Source organism: Canis lupus, chromosome 17 (genome assembly GCF_003254725.2).
Source record: "Canis lupus dingo isolate Sandy chromosome 17, ASM325472v2, whole genome shotgun sequence".
Lineage (NCBI taxonomy): Eukaryota > Metazoa > Chordata > Mammalia > Carnivora > Canidae > Canis > Canis lupus.
Window position 1 is genome coordinate 54,453,030 of NC_064259.1, and position 17,683 is coordinate 54,470,712.

General features: G+C 46.1%; 1 protein-coding gene across 1 annotated transcript in view; it reads left to right on the forward strand.

Moving 5' to 3' along the window:
• The window catches only part of PTGFRN (prostaglandin F2 receptor inhibitor), an 83,414-nt gene that overhangs the window by 53,535 nt on the left and 12,196 nt on the right, over window positions 1-17,683 (forward strand). The window contains exons 5-6 of the mRNA XM_025453400.3: window positions 8,079-8,504; window positions 13,045-13,464. Of these exons, the coding sequence (XP_025309185.1) occupies window positions 8,079-8,504; window positions 13,045-13,464 (846 nt within the window). The remainder of the gene's footprint in view (window positions 1-8,078; window positions 8,505-13,044; window positions 13,465-17,683) is intronic.

Genomic DNA, 17,683 nt, shown 5'->3' on the forward strand with positions numbered 1-17,683 from the left:
TCTGCCCAAAGTACCAGACTTCTGCGGTGTTAATTGGAGGAGGTTTTGTGGGTTTCAGCTACAAGAGCAGGAGGAGGCAGAGCTGAGTTGGGCTTTTTAGTCTTAAAAACCTGATTTGCATTCTTCCCCACTAGAGGACTGTCCCCTCTTCCAGCAGTGTGCCAGCAAGGAAGGTAATTATTTTTCTTTAAAAGGAGCTGCTAATCTGCTAAGTACTTGGTAGAGACTTCAGAGTTCTGTGCCATCCACGGGAGATAAGATTCAGATCTGCAGAACATTAGGGGCCGCTATTATCAGCTCTCTGTCCACGGTTACCTCTGAAGACAGAATAGCATGTGGGCCAATCCCGGAGTCCTGCTCCACCATCTTCTAGCCCTGTTGTGTTGGGTGTGTTGCTTTGCTTTTCTTGGTTTCGTGGAATAATGTGCACGAAGTGCTTATAGCACTTATAGTGCTTATAGGACCCTGGGATCATGCCCTAAGCCGAAGGCAGACGCTCAACTACTGAGCCACCCAGGTGCCCCTGCACCAAGTTCTTACCTAACTAAGGCATACAAGTCTGTCTCAGGGCATGGAGGGGCTAGGGATGTGTGTCCTGGAAGCTGCTGCTCCCAAGAAGGGGTTGAGATGACCACACCCAGGCCCCTTCCTGCCCCTGCTCCCAAATCTGGTAATTCACTCTTCTGCCTCTGGGAGCAGCAAGTAAGGATGAAGATAGAAAAACTGCATAAGGGTCATCCAAAGGATACTACTATTTTTTCCAAAATAGGCTAATGCTAGAAACAACCTCATAATAAAGGTTCTACTAAGGAAGGGTCAAGTGTCTCCCCAACACAACAGACTTTTTGTAGCCTTGTCTGTTTAAACGTTAGGGAACAGGGATGCTTGGGTGCTCAGTGGTTGAGCACCTGCCATTGACCCAGGGCCTGATCCTGGAGTCCCAGGATCGAGTCCCACATCAGGCCCCCCGCATGGAGCCTGCTTCTCCCTCTGCCTTGTCTCTGCCTCTGTCTCTGTGTGTCTCTCATGAATAAATAAATAAAATCATTTAAAAAAAATTAGGGAACATTTAATTGTTATGCAAATGACAAGAGTAGCAACTCTGACCGTCAACTTGCTCTACCTCGGTGGAGTACCTGCCCAGTTCAAGAAACTAGAACTCTGCATCAACAAAGACAAGGGCCCGCCTTCTCCTGTTCCCTGTAACTCATGCAGGCAGCTTGCTCCTCTGATTAGCTCTCCCAAGCTAACGAAGCTTCAACATGGGTATTAGAACAGGGCCCTGTTGTACACAGTTCAGGATTAGTGCCTCAGCTATGATTACCACTCTTGCCTTTTGGGACGTAGTGGGCTTCAAGAAAGCATTAATAACCAGGTGTGTGAGAAGGCTGTGCAGTTTGGTCCTGGTGGGAGCCCGGCCATAATTCTGCTCACACATGTCGCGCAAGACCTTAGGCTCCCAACCCAACTTGTCTGGGCTTTGAGTTTTGTTTGGCTTTGTTTTTTCTTTATTCCATTTGGAAAACATACATGAAAATTGTACCTGTCATAAGGTTGTTAGGCTTAATCGAAAATGCAAGGAAAGAGTACAGCTCGGCCCCTGGCATATAAGAAGCCCTCAATCCGTGCCAGCTGCTGTGACTGTCATTGTAAAACAGGGATGATGATAATACCATCTTTACGGAATTATTGTGAGAGAGGCAGTCAGGACACCTGGGTGGCTCAGTGGTTGAATGTCTGCCTTTGGCTCAGATCGTCTTGGGGTCCTGGGATCACGTCCTGAATTCTGTGTCTTCCTCTGCCCATATCTCTGCCTCTCTCTCTGTGTCTCTCATGAATAAATAAATACCACCTGAAAAAAAAGAAAAAAAGAAAAGAAAAAGGAGGCAATCTATGTGAAAACCTTCAGTGCTGGTCCATGCACACAGTAGGTTCAGAGAATTTCCTTTAATAAATTAGCCAAGGATTCTGACAGCTTTTCACCATTTTTGAAAGTGGTAACATGGGAGTTTAATGACCTGTATTAAAAAAAAAAAAACCAAAAAAAAACCCAAGTCTTGCTTTGGGCAGGGGGTGGGGAAGGGGTTGCAGTGTTGGTGGCCGTAGCTTTAGGAGATGGTGTGCATAGGAGCAGATAGCATCCTGGAGCTAGATTAGGGGGCAGGTCCTTACTTCTAAGAATAGAAGTATTGCTGTCATGGTTAGACTGGCCTCAGTATTTGGTGAAAGGGCTTACAATGCGGGTGGGCTGTTGTTAATTTTTTTTTTAACTTTTCAAAATACAAATTTAAAAAAACTTAACACAGAATTAGAAAGAGGTACCAGCTTCCATAATTACCAGTATTTGGCTAATCTTATTTCATCTCTCCTCTCTCCTGCAGTTGTGCACGTGCATGCATGCAAACACACACACACTTTTTTTTCTGGAAGAATTTAAAACCTATCCTAGACACATGTCATTTTGACATTAAGTGCTTTAGCATGCATCCTTAACTGATAAGCATTTTTGCAACATAACCACCATTGCATTCTTAGCTGATTTCTTGATGAGATCAAGCAGGATATAGTGCTAATCAGTAGTGAAATGCTTAGGCCAGAAATGAGCATTTTTTTTATTAAAGATTTTATTTATTTATTCATGAGAGAGAGACACACACACACAGAGGCAGAGACACAGACAGAGGGAGAAGCAGGCTCCATGCAGGGAGCCCAATGAGGGACTCGATCCCGGGACTCCAGGACCACGCCTGGGTCCGAAGGCAGGCGCCAAACTGCTGAGCTGCCCAGGGATCCCCAGAAATGAGCACTTTTATGCAAAGTATTAAATTTATTCCAGTTGAGCAAGTGTATTAATATCTTTTATGTACAAGGCACTGCAGGCATAGTACATGCAGATGAATTACGTAGGTAGTCCCTGACCCTGGGCAGAGTCCTAGAGAAGGTCCATAAGGCATACATACAATAATAATCAAAGATCAAGGCAGCATTGAGATAAAATCCTTGGAGAGCCATAAGCCTGGTGGGAGGTAGGGTCTCTGTGAAGGCTTGTTGAACACGAAGTCGAGGTGTGACAGGTGAGTTCAAAGTAGGCATTCTCCGTTAGTAGGAAAGGCTAGATAGAAGACGTGTGTGCACGATGGATTTCAAAGAATAGGCACAGTCTCTGCCAACGATATTTATAATTGTAAAATAGCAATAAAGGGAAATTTTTGTACACTAAAACACAGAACCCACCTGTACTCCTGACATTCTGACATGGTAAAGCCATATCTTCTGCTTGGAGGTGGTTTGGAGGTTATCCTTGTTGTCTTGGCCAGAGGCAAAGGGAGCCCAGATGAGGGTGGTGTACATGAGGTTTCACTTTTGTTCACAAATATTTATAGAGCATGTACTGTGTGCAAGTCCCAGAATGGGAGCCGTGTGAGAGTTAGGGACCCTCAGAGTGGACAGTCAGAGATGGCACACAATTCTGGTGGAGGTGACTCAGGAGAGTGAATGGTCGGTGTGGCAGCAGGAATAATAATTGAGAAGTTAGGAGGAAGAATAGCCATGTCTGTTTAGAGTGGGAGTCAGCTGCATGCACATGTGTGTATATATGTATGTGTATGGATGGATATGTGCTTCTATGTGTGTGTATGTGTGCATGGATATATGTGTATGCATATATGTATGTGTGTGCATGCATACATATGTGTGTATGTGTATGAATGTGTGCTTGTGTGTGCGTGGACATAAGAGTGTGTGCATGCATGTGTGTATAGGTATGCACGTGTATGAATGTGTGTTTATGCACGTGCATGTATGAGTGTGTATGTGCATGCATGTATATATATGCGTGTGTATGAATGTGTGCTTGCGTGTGTGGATATGAGTGTGTATGTGTGTACATGTGTGCATAGGTATGCATATATATGAATGTGTGCTTATATGTGTGCATGGATGTAAGTGTGTGCAGGTGTATGAATGTGTGCTTGTGTGTGTATGGATAAAGTATGTGTGTATTGCATGTGTGTGTATATGTGCATGTGTATGAATGTGTGCTAATGTGTGTGTGGATATAAGAGTCTGTATGTATGCATGTGTGCATAGGTGTGCATGTGTATGAATGTGTGCTTGTGCATATGCATAGATATAAGAGTGTGTATGTGCATGCATGCTGCATAGGTGTGCATGTGTATGAATGTGTGCTTATCTGTGTGCATGGATGTATATATTTGCATGCATGCATATGTGTGTATGTGTATGAATGTGTGCTTATGTGTGTGTGGATATAAGAGTATGTATGTATACGTGCATGTGTTCATAGGTGTGCGTGTGTATGAATGTGTGCTTGTGTTGTCTTGCATGTGTACATGTATGAGTGTGGTGTATGTGTGTCTGAATGTGGGATTGTGCATGTATGCTTGCATGTGTGTGTGTGCATGCAAGTGCACTGGCAGAGGGAGGTGGGAAGTGAGGTGATTAGGGTACAGATGTGCTATATGGTGATGCCATGGAAGCATGAAACCAAGATGCCTAGAAGCCCACTCTGTGCCCATGTTAGGGTCCTAGCTTAAGGAAGAACCCAGGGGAGCAGCTGGATTCTGATCCAAGGTTCCCAGGGCCTTGACCCTGGGTTTGGCCAGGCCAGAGTGTAGAAGGAGAGGGAGAGAGCTGCTCAGGTGGTTGGTGTGGGAGCTAGTGCCCACCTTTTCCATGTATCCCAGGGTTCTGACCACATATGTCACCAGTTCTCTGCCGTCTTTCATTCTAACTTTGACAGCCTTTATTTTCAAAGTACCACTTTGAAGGAATATGCTCAGAGGAAGGAGGTAAACCATGAAGGACTGAAGGATTTACTTTTAGGAGCTGGTAACTGATAAGGAGACAGAAGAGAAATCCAACAGATTGCCTTTGGCCATTTGGATTGTGCTAGTCATCCAGGCTGAGGTGATGACCCGTGGGGAGTTGTCTTCCTGGGTCAGATTCCTGGTGGTGGTACCGTGGCAGTGTTGTTGCCAGTTGTGGCATTCCATGTTGCTACAGGTCATTAGCCAGTCAGTGGTAGTGAGAAAATACAGAGTTTAGAGGACAGGGAGCTTGGGGGCACCTGGCTGGCCCAATTGGTTAAGCGTCTGCCTTGGGCTCAGGTCATGATCCCAGGGTCTTGCAGTCAAGCCCCGTGTCAGGCTTCCGGCTCAGCAAAGAGCCTGCTTCTCCCTCTGCCCCTCCCCCCCGCTTGTGCATGCATACACTCGCTCGCTTGCTCTCTTTCACTCAAATAAATACAAATCTTAAAAAAAATAAAGAAGTCAGAGAGCTTGGTTCATCTGAGAGGTGAGGATGTACTTCAAAGGTAGCAGAGATAGGGCACCGGATTCCTGTCTGCCACTTTTGAGCTGTACGGGCATGTTACCGACCTCTTTAAATCTCTAAATGGTGAAGAGTAGTTCACAAATACCTACATATGTGTGTGTGTGTATATGTGTATTAATACGTATGTGTACATATACATACGCACATGTTAGGCACCAGTTTAAGCATTTCATATATATTTTAAATACATATTTATATATATATAAGTATATAAAATATATCTTATTTTTAAATAATTTCTACACCCAACCTGGAGCTTGAACTTAACAACCTGAGATTAAGAGGCACATACTCTGCTGACTGAGCCAGCCAGGTGCCCCTGTATATGTTAACTCTTAATCCTCACAGCCACATTGTGAGCTAGTTACTATTGCTGTCTCTGTTTTTACAAGGGAGGCACCAGACAGGTTAAGAAATGTACGCAAGTGTACAACGAGTAGGTGGCAGAGCCAGGATCCCAACAGTCTGCCTCCAGATCCCTGGCTCTTCACCATTGCTCTTCACTGCCTTGGTTTGTTGTTTGGGGGAACAGGGAAATAGGTGAAGGGTCTTCGTGTTATGCCCCCCCAGGGAGGTGGGCTCTGTGAGGGGCAGTGGCCACTGCTGCCGTGTCCTGAGCACTCTCAATGGTGCAGCCTTCCTGGGCAGCCCAACAGAGGGATGCGATCATGCCAGGTGCACAGCCAGTCCGTGGCTGTCCTTGCCACGTGAGAGGAACCTGGTTGTCCTGTCTGCACCTGGGCTGCTCTGGCAAAGTCCAACAGGCGGAAAGGGTCTGAAGCCTGGGATGCAAGGTCATTTGGGAACACCTTGTCTTACTCACCAGACGGTGTAAGGGCATTTTGATGGTATTTCCTCCACAGTCGGGGTTACGGCAGAGGCAATGTGGAGTGCTAGCCCTCTGCCCAGGAGGCAGGACACCCCCAAGCTCTACAACCCTAGCACACTCGCCTATGTGGAGCAAGAGACAGGGTGACATTCTGGCGGCTGTGGTGTCTCTGTACAGACACGGCGTGTTCCTGTTTGCCGGCCGGGTCCCGTCGGTTTAACCCTGTATGCCATGGGGTCCACACTCACTTGCAGTTAAATGCTTGTGAAGCTGACATTTGAAGGAATGAGGATTTTGAGTTCTTTCCATTTCCTGGCCACTGAATCATTCTTGGAAAAGTCACAATGCTACCCGTTTTATTAGAAGCATAAATCACAAAAGAACAGGTCCCTCAACCTCAGCAGTTTATAATCTGAATGAGTCGTAAATAAGAGCAACATTAAATAAAACTAAACTGTTTGATTGAGGTAATGGGAATAAAGACAGTGGTGGCAGATGGAAAGTTCTGTTTAGGGGGAATTGGTTTCCTCCTCGCAGACCAGTCACCACAGGAGAAAAATGTGGCCTTTTCTACAAGCCAGGCGGCATACAGTAACTGAGTGCCTCCTGCATACAAGGCTGGGTCTTTGGAGCTTGGGGAGGAGATCTTCAACAGGGCGTGATAACAGGAGGGGCTGCTACTGAACAGGTGTCCCTCCACAGCTTCTGGAAGTATGGAGAAAGGGTACCACATTCTGGGGACCCAGGAGGGGACCACAGAGGAGGTTACATTGAAGAATGAGTGGAAGTTGGCAGGGCGGTCAACAGGAGAAGGCCACTGCCAGCAGGTGACCACAGTGGTGTGACACGTTGTGGGGGCTGGAGATCCTCAGGTAATTGGGAATAAGCATTGGGAATGACCTGAGGAGAGTTGGGGACAGAGGGACGAAGGCGAGGAAGAGGTTCCAATACCAGTTCTTGGCAGGTATGGAGGATGATGGCCTTGGGGTCAGTGAGGACAGAAATGCAGAGCTGCAAAAGCGGATGAAGTGGGTGCAGTGAACATCAGAGGGAGGAGGGGTGTCCACACAAATGGAGACTGGGAGGGCTGCGACGGGTGGTAGGGGATGCCAGGAGGGGGCTGGCTATCCTCCCTCACCTGTCACAGTTTGTATCTGGCAGGGGAGTGGAGCGGTCCTAAGGGAGCGGGCTGAATTGGCTGGGACAGTTAACGTGTGGCTCCCAAATGAATGTCATCTGGGGAGCGTGAAGACAGGTGTTTATTGACCATTGGACACAGATTGAGCAGAAAAGGTCAGAGGATCAGGAAAGCGAGAATGAGAATTGTTAGGGGGAGCGATGACCCGAGGGCCTTGCATTTAGAGTGCGGCCAAGGATGGCAGGAACCCAGGCCACTGTGGGGATTGGCCTCAAGTGCTAGAATATTCTCTGGTGTGGGGTTTTCCTGTGCTGCTCCCGCAGGCACTATCGAGGTCCATAGGCACCTCTTGGCATTCCATGCAAAACCTTGGCAGAGTGTGGGCGCCGAGCTTCTCAGATCCTTCTTAAAGACTAAACTCCCTGGGGAAACTGATGACATGATGACAACCCCCGTGCCCCCACTCCACCATGGAAAGGTCAAGACTGGGACTGCAGGCCTTTGGCTTCTGGCCTTGAAAGCTTTCCTGGGGACCATAGTGGTGGCAGCATTGTTGTAACAAGTTTTGCAGTAACAGACTCTTTCTGGATCCTTCCAATCCAGGGCAAAGACTTTCATTTCCATCCATGTAGTTGGCAGGCTCTGATTGTCAGGACAAGAGTAGTGCTTGTCTCGTTCTTCTTGCTAATTCTTAGTATGTTGCTATCTGATTTTTTTTTTTTTTTTTCTAAATCCTGGCCCCTGTCTCTCATTCAGAACCAGACTACCAGGTGTACCTGAATGCTTCAAAGGTCCCCGAGTTTTCAGACGACCTCACGGAGCTGGAGTGCCGGATAGTGGACATGAAGAGCTCTGAGGCCAGTGTCCGTTTCACAGTATCCTGGTACTACAGGGTGAACCGGCGCAGTGATGATGCGGTGGCCAGTGAGCTGCTTGCGGTCATGAACGGGGACTGGACTCTGAAGTATGGAGACAGGAGCAAGCAGCGAGCCCAGGACGGAGACTTTATTTTTTCTAAGGAGCACACGGACACGTTCAGTTTCCGGATCCAAAGGACTACGGAGGAAGACAGAGGCAATTATTACTGTGTTGTGTCTGCGTGGACCAAACAGCGCAATGACAGCTGGGTGAAGAGCAAGGATGTCTTCTCCAAACCTGTCAACATATTTTGGGCATCTGAAGGTAGGTGCTTTGTTCTTCATTGACATTTTGGTGTTCTGTTTTGGCCCACATCGTCCCACTGCACATTTTTAGATGCTGGGTCTCCCTGCGAGGAATCCGAGACACTGCAAGCTCAAATGCCTGCTGCTCTTACCAACAGCATGAACCTCTTTAAGATACTGATGCTGGGGGGGGGGGGGGGGGTCCATCGCAGTGAGAGAGCTGGGGCTTAGTGGGTGGTAGACAGTCGTCTCCTAGGTGCCCGCAGTGTGTGGGGGGGCAGCCCTTGACACTATTGCTCTGCTGGGTGGTCTTAGGCCGTTGGGGTGTGTTCATGTCTTTGAGTTCCTGCTGGATGTGGTGCCACAAACGGGGGCAGCCACAGACTGTTGCACCTGCCCCTGAGGTGCCGGTCATCCCTTCAGAGAGGTTGTTTTGGGGAGGGGTGACAAGAACCTGAGGGAAACAATTTCTTTGCTACGTCTCCTCTCAATGCTCAGAGCACTATCTGCCCTGGAGTATCAGACTCATCAGGTCCATCGCTGCAGGAAGCCCAGGCCTCTGAGGTCCCCCTTGTACCCAGATGTGCAGTACCACATGTCCCTCGAAACACCTCAGTTGGCTGATTACCCCCCGCTCTCCCCCAATGCCAAACAGGGCCCCCTCAGACTCAGCACAATTTCCTGTTGCCTGACGCTCTGCTTGGAATGTTCCTTTCTCTTTCCCACATTGAATGTGACCAACCTCACTCCCCACTGAGCCCACTGTTTGCCCTGGGGTCTCCTGAGTGGAGGTGTTTGCTTTCCACGCTCCTCACACAGTGGGGCCTGTCGGTCAGCTCATGCCCCCTCCTCTCATTGCACTCCTGGGTCCTCTCGTGCCCTCGGGGAAGCAGTTAACTTTTGGTTTCATAGCCACGCCCTCAAGTACTCCTACTGACTTGTAGCTTCTCTCCACGTACAATGCTGGCCCGCACTTGGACCAGGCAGCATGATCACCTGAGGAGCTTTAAAGCAAACAGTGATGCTTGAGCCCCAGCAGAGGTCCAATCGTGGTTGGTGTGAGGGTATATATGCAATCTGGGCATTGGAATTTTTTCTTTTTAAGATTTTATTTATTTAAGAGAGAGCACGCATGCACACACACGAATGGGGAGAGGGAGAGAATCTCCAGCAGACTCCAGCCAAGACCTGAGTGGAAACCGACTGAGCCACACAGGCGCCCCTGGGCAATGGAATTTTTAAGCTGGTTCTCCTGCACAGCCAGGGTTGGGAACCCTGGTGAAGATAAGCCTTTCTTTCTCAGTCCTCAGCCCTCCTCTGGAGTTCTTGTGTCCTCCGTCTGGTTCTGTCATTTCCTCCTGTGCTCACACCCTGCACTAGATCATCTTGGTTGTGACAACTGAAAACCCTCCGTGCTCTCACATCCAGGCATCCTCTTCTCCAAACATACCTTCTGTCTTTCTAGATCACTTCCTCCACTCCTCCAGCATCACTCATTCAACCCCCCAAGGCTGGCAGACCATGAGCCCTGCCGCCTTGCTAACACCTCCGTTTCTCTCTCTTGGTAGGACCAGTTGTCCAGGGTGGTCCAGTCTGCACCTGTTGCCCTGTGTCATTTCTAACAGCACCCTCTCCCATCCTTGGATATGTCCAGGGGCAGAAGGGAGGGTAAGATGGGCAGTCACCCCACTCACAGTCCTAGCCAGCTATAACGCTCCCTTGCACCCTGAGTCTCCTTGTCCTGCTCTTGTTGGGCTCTGCGCTCCGGCCAAACCACAAGCCAGTTCAGAGCCAACGCTCTGCTACTTGCCTACCTCCATTTGTAGCTGGATGAAAACATTTAAATGTGTTGACTGGCTTCACTTTAAATCGGTGATCATTTATGTCAACGGGGCTCTCAACACTGCCTGGCAATCATTCTACATTTCCATAATCTGTTTACTTCTCTCCTCTCCAAAACGATAATGGCATACATACCACCTTCTCTCTGCATACCTCCTCTCCCAGCCTTACTCTCAGCTCTTGGTCCCACTCTCTCCTTCCCTAAAGCAACAGAAATAATCAGAAGAGAACTTCCACATGCTCAGCCCGCAGCCTGTGTCCTAGCAAAGGCCAGCCCCTCTCCCTCTTATGTCGTCAATATTCCTTTCTTTTCTGCACCTTTTCTGTTGACATATAAACATGGCTAGACCTCCTGTTCCCGTTTTTATATTTTATAAAGTAATTTTTATCTGGCTTCTCCCTCTGTCTTTCCCTTTGCCAAGCCCCTCTACCCTCTCCCTTTACTCTTCCTTTCCTTTTATAGCCAAAGTGTTTGAAATGTCTGTATTCCGTGTTTCCGCTCTCTCTCTTCCTGTTCTCTCTGGCACCTGCTTCCTATCAGACTTGTCCCCTAGACCTTGTGTTAAGATTGGTAGTGATTGACGTCCTGCAAAATCCAGTTGTTCGTTGCCTTACAGGACATAGCAGGATGTAATGCAGGTGGTCACTCCCCCACTCCCAGAAATACCTTGGATTTCCCTTGGCTGTAGGATGCCACCCTCTCTGGGCCTTCCTCCCACCTCACAGCAACTCCTTTCTCTGTCTCCTTTGCTGGATCTTCTTCATTTCCCTGACCCTCAGACATGAGACTGTCTCAGGATATAGTCCTCAGACTTCTTTAGTTGACTTCCCCTCCCTTAGTGATGTCTTCTCCCCACCCCCTTGGTGATGTCTTCTAACTTCATGGGTTGAAATACACTTAACACACCAGTAATTCCCACATTTACATTTCTACCCCAGATCTCTTTCCAGAATGCCCGATTGAACACTCTTTTGCTTTGTTGACACCTTCACTTGTCTAATGAGCATCTCAAACTTCTGTCCTGAATGGTGCTTCTGGTCCCCTTTTTGCCTTCTCCAGCACCTTCATTGTGAGTTCAGTCCAAAACCTTCATCCTTAATTCCTCATTCTTCAAGATAGAGTCTTGCCACTGCCATGCTCCCCCGTTAGCCAGCCACCAACTGTCTCCTGCCTAGATTATATCACTGCTCGCCTGACCGCACTCCTTGCTTCTGCCCTTGCACTCGGCAGCTGGAGCAGTCTTATTAAAATGTCAGTCAGATCGTGAAACTCCTCTGCCCTAACCTTCAAAGGTTTACTGTCTCACTGAAAGCAAAGCCCAGAGTCCTGTTGGTACCCTTGAATGCCCTATGGTAACTGGCCCCCATTACCTTCTGACCTCACCTATAACCCTTCCCAGTGGTCACTCCACTTCATCCCCTCTGCCTTTCCCGTGGTTCCTCCAACACACCAGACCTGCCTCTGCCTTTTGGCCATCTGCTGCCTCTTCCCTCTGCCTGGAATGCTGTTCCCCACGTGGGTACAAGGCTCATTCCCTCACCTTCTCAGCTCCTTGGTGCCTCATCAGGGATGCCATCCCTGGCCACTCTGTCTCACATTGTGTTGTCTTGTCTGCCACTCCCCAGCACCACCCCCCAACACACACTTTTTCTCCTCTTTCCCTGGTTTATCCTCTGTCAAACACCTTTCAGTATCATACCATGTATTTTACTTATTTATTTTGTTCATCGTCCTTCACTAGCACATAAGGGGAGGGATTTCTGTATCCTTTGTCTACTGCAGCATATTCCCAGTGACTGCGGTATGGGAGGCTCTCCTTGAGTACTCGCTGAAGGAGTGAATGGGTTACCAACCCCACAGGAGAGTGTGCGGGTGGCTCACTAGAGCCTTAGGAATCAGTGATACCAAAGATGCTATAACACGCGTGTTCTGCTTAATAGGTGGAACAGCTCTTCCCACAAACCCCAACATAAAACTTTCATTGTATAATCAGACAGATTATAGAATTAATAGTCTTATTAAAGGATAAAAAGAATGTGTTTCATTTATTCTTCCATTCAACAAATATTTAAGTACCTTCCAAGTGCCTGACATTGAGCAGTTATAATAGAGATGACTTCTAAAGTATGTATGCTTCGGGATTTCTCTTTTCACAGAGAAGCAGGGAGTAATGTGCTTAAACCTAAAGTGAGTGTAGCCATGGACACTTGCTCAAAATGGTAAAACAGTATCTCTGTGGAAATCACTAGATTGAGGAGCATGTGTTCCAGTTGCCCGAGTAATAATCTGTTCTGTACTGTGACCATCATATGATTCAAACAGAAAGAGCCCATATCTCCTTTGCTCTGCTCTTCCCAGGAGACTTTCCCTGCACACAGCAGAACCTCAGGGGAGAGGAGGCACCTGGCGTGGCCTACGGCCTTGACCTGGGTGTTGTGTTCCGCTATGTCTCTTCCTCTTCACAACGAAGAGTGAGCTCTGCCTCACATCCTTGAGGGCACCAGTAGTCTCCCATTAAATCACATCAGACTGTTCTGCTTTATCCAGCCTGGTGGTTTGTAGCCTGCTTACAGACACTCATGATTTTCCTTCTGATTTCCTCAAGTGCTATCGCACAGCAATTTGCACATAAAGTCCAATTTCCTTGTCATTTCAGACACATATCTGTTTTCACTTGTCCTGTTGGCAATCACCTCTTTCTGGTACTTCATTCTAGATTCTGTGCTCGTGGTGAAGGCAAGGCAGCCAAAGCCTTTCTTTGCTGCAGGGAATACATTTGAGATGACTTGCAAAGTGTCTTCCAAGAATATTAAGTCGCCTCGCTACTCTGTTCTCATCACTGCTGAGAAGCCTGTGGGGGACCTCACCAGCCCCAACGAAACCAAGTACATCATTTCCCTGGACCAGGATTCTGTGGTGAAGCTGGAGAATTGGACAGACGCATCCCGGGTGGACGGCGTCGTGTTGGAGAAAGTGCAGGAAGATGAATTTCGCTACCGAATGTACCAGACTCAGGTCTCGGATGCAGGGCTATACCGCTGCATGGTGACAGCCTGGTCTCCTGTCAGGGGCAGCCTGTGGCGAGAAGCAGCCACCAGCCTCTCCAATCCTATTGAGATTGACTTCCAAACTGCAGGTGAGCGAGGGACCCTATTGAACCACAGACTGAACCAGAGAGCGACCCTAGGATTTTGATCCAATGGCTGTTTTTTCTTAAGCACTTTTCCTCTTTGAGATGTGATTCACATGCCATATACCTTACTCATTTAAAGGGTATCCTTCGATGGCTTTCAGTATATTCAGAGTTGTGCAACTGTCACCACAGTCAACTGTAGGGTATTTTCATTGTACCCCAAAGAAATCCTGTATCCCTTAGCTGACACCCTTCCATTCCCAGCCCTCTAGCAACCACGAATCTATTTTCCTATCTCTGTAAACTCGTCTGTTCTGGACATCTATGTTACATTAATGGAATATAACATATGCTCTTCATGTCTGTTTTCTTTCCCTGTAGCATACTGTTTTCTCTCTTTTTTTGGTCTTATTTCGAGGATCATCCATGTTGTAGCATGTGTCAGTACCTTTCTGTGACTGAATGATACTTCACTGCATTTTGTTTTATCCATTTATCACCTAGTGGCCATTTGCGTGTTTCCAGTTCTTGGACTATTAGGAATGATCCTATGAATTTTTGTGTACAAATTTTTGGGTGTACCTACAATGCTTATTTCTTATTTTTAATGGATAAACCAAAACCCAGCTATTTTAGCTCCCTTAGAGAACACGGTGGAGTATAATTAAAGAGGGCACGGAGTCTCCAGAAGGGTTACATAACTTGCCAAATGTGTACGGTTCAGAGCCAAGACCCCAGTTGCATCAGGCCCCTGGCTTTCGCTCTTAGGGGTCCCTAGGACTGAAGGTGCTGGGTACTGTGTTTGGCTTGGCTCATAGACCAGTATTTCCACGCAGGAAATGAGTATCCCAGCCTATGCCTCACCTTGCTTTGGGACTAGAAAAAGATTTCCCATCAACTAGTTGAGTTGCCAGAGCTGTGGTGGTATGGATGAATATATCTGTCAACCAGTTCATTAATAGTTATTGGTGGTAGTCGTGTACGGCAAGGTTAACTAAAAAAAGGGCATTTTTGTGTCTATCCTGAATTGACTTTGTTTTTGGTTAAGTAAAATGTTTTTATGCTATAAGAACATGCCTCTGTTTCCTTCTAAGGAGTTTTTCAATTTCGGCTCTTATACTTAGTGCTATGATCTGTTCTAAATAAAAATTTTTAAAAGATTTTATTTGTTTGAGAGAGAGCATGTGTGCATGCACACACCAGCTGGGGAATAGGGAGAAGCAGGCTCCCCACTGAGCAGGGAGCCCAACACAGGGCTCAATCTCAGGGCTCTGAGATCGTGATCTGAGCTGAAGGCAGATGTTTAACTGACTGAGCCACCCAGAAGCCCTGATTTTTGTGTGTAGCAGAGGGTGGGATTCAGTTTTATTCTTTTGCATGTGAACACCCAGCCATTCTTACACCACTTGTTGAATAGCCTCTTCCTTTCCCCTTGACTTGTCTTGGCACACTTGTCAAGAATCATTCAAACATGAATTTAAGGATTTTTCTAGACTCCCAGTCCTATGGTGTTGCCCCATTTGTCTTTTCCTATACCAGTACCACATTGATCACTGTAGCTTTGTAGTAAGTTTTCAAATCAAGAACTATGACCCTTTGTTCTTTTTCAAGATTGTTTTAGCTATTCTGGGTTTCTTGCATTTCTGTATGAATTTTAGGATTACCCATTGATTTCTGCAAAAATGACATCTGGGACTTTGGTAGGAATTGTGTTGAATCTGTAGATCAGTTTGGAGAGTATTGCCATTTAACATTATTGCCTTCCAGTCCATCAACATGGAGCATCTTTCTTTTTATTTGGGTCTTTAATTTCTGTCCATAGTGTTTGTAGTTGTCAATGTACAAATCTTGAACTTCTTTCATTAAATATATCCTAAGTATTTTATTTTTTGATGCTATTGTAAATAGAATTGCTCTCAATTTCCTTTTCCATTTATTCCTTGCAAGTATAGAGAAACAGAGCTGATTTTTTATGTATTGTTATTGGATTCTGCAACCTTGCTAGACTTATTAGTTTTAATTGCTTTTTGGTTGATTCCTTAGGATGTTTTATTTATTTTTTAAGATTTTATTTATTTATTCATGAGAGATGCACAGAGAGAGGCAGAGACACAGGCAGAGGGAGAAGCAGCCTCCCAGTGGAGAGCCCATTTCGGGACTCGACCCCAGGACCTGAGCCAAAGGCAGACACACTCAACCACCGAGCCATCCAGGTGCCCCTCCTTAGGATGTTTTAAATACAATAAAACGGCATCTGTGAATAAAGACAATTCTACTTTTTCCTTTCCAAACTGAATACCTTCCAATTCTTTTTCTTGCCTAATGGCCCCGGCTGGCACCTCTAGAATAATGTTGTTGAATAGTAGCGTACAAGTGGACATCCTTGTCTTGTTCCTGATCTTACGGGGAAAGTTTTCAGTCCTTTACCATTAAAAGTCATCATAACTGAGTTTTTCATAGATGCCCTTTATTAAGTTGGGGAAGTTTCCCATTTATTACCGTTTGTTGAGTGTTTTTACCATGAAGAGATGCTGAATGTTGTCAAATGCTTTTTCTGTGTCTAGTGAGATTAAGATGATTATGTGGTTTTTGTCTTTTATTTGTGTATCTGTTTTACTCTCTGTAGGAGTTTATTCCATCTTGTTTTACATTTGTTATTTGATGTTTCTCTAGAATTGTTATGGGAAACCGGGGAGACATAAAATCTTTTGTATTTCTGAGTGAGGAATAGGTATTGCATCTATTTTTCAATTCTTTAAATCTCTGCATAACAGATAAAATGACTGTGGCTTCCTGCCTGCGGCTCAGGGTATGATCCTAGTCCAGGGATTGAGTCCCACATCAGGCTCCCTGCATGGAGCCTGCTTCTCCCTCTGTCTGTGTCTCTACCTCTCTCTCTGTCTCTCTCATGAATAAATAAATAAAATCTTTAAAACAAAAATGACTGTAGCTTCCAGGCTGAATAGACTGGCTAAGATTTTTATTTTATTTAGTCCACGGAGTTGTCATGGCCAGTTGACAATTTAATTAGGAGAAGTTGCCATCAGATCCACGTAGCACAGGTCCCTTGCCCCAAATGGCTCCCAGTAAATACTGACTTGATACTGAAGAGTCTTCACTTCCGAAAAATCAACAGCACACCATAAGATACACATAAGAAAGAGGTCCTTCCTGGTGTCCACCTTTCTATCCGCTGGCTATGGGGTGCTTGCTTCTTGGTTGTGAGGACTGTGTTTCCAAGGGATGCTGCTGAGTCGTGAATTTCACTGACCCAAAGTGTCAGGGAGAATACAGAATAAATGTTACCGTGTTCAAGGCGTTTACCATTACAAAAGGATAACAACAAAGTTTTTCTCCTGAATAGAGAAAACTTGGAAATACAATAAAGTAGAAGGAAAAGAGTTACCCATAACCAACCAGACACTGTTCATTTGTGGTGTTTGTCTCCCTGGAAAACTTCCCAATGTGTGTTTTCTTCATGACTCTGAGATCAGGCTGGGTATACAGTTTTGTGATCTGCTTTCCCCCCTTAACCTTCTAAAATAAGCAGTTTTCATGTTAAAACAAATTCTAGGTAAATAACAACTTTAACGATACCTCCTAGAATTTAGTTAGCCATTACCCTATTGATGGACATGCAGATGGTCGGCAATTTTGGCTTTCACAAAAATACTGTGTACAGCACTTTTTAGGGGGTGGGGTTAGCACATGATTCTGTCAATGTTTGTATTTAAAAGCTCAGTGTGACCCATGTACTCTCTGCAGACTAGGAGTCGGGGGACATCTAGTGACTCTGGTTGTTCACTTAAATTCTCCGTGCCGGAGTCTGTCATCTGTGAAGTTAACCAGACAAAATCCCTCACAAAAACAGCATTACCACAGAAATTGACCATAATAAAAATATTTCCCAGCCTGGGATAATGACCCACATTAACAGTGAGTTGTTGGAAATCCACTGCTGTGAATATTTTACAATGAAGGCCTTTTCCCCGATCCATGTCTGCATGGTGAGCCTTAGCACAAATATTCTGTTGTTCCCACATCCACAGCCAATAGGGGAAATGAGAACCGTAACTTGTGACCTAGAAGGCATTTTGGGTTTTCTTTGGAAATGTAAAGAAAAGAAAGTGAGATTTGTCCAAATTGGTAAGTCTGTCTTTGCTGTTTCCAATTTAGAAACCTAAATCCATTTTGAGGGTCTTTACGTTTTATCATTTTGTGG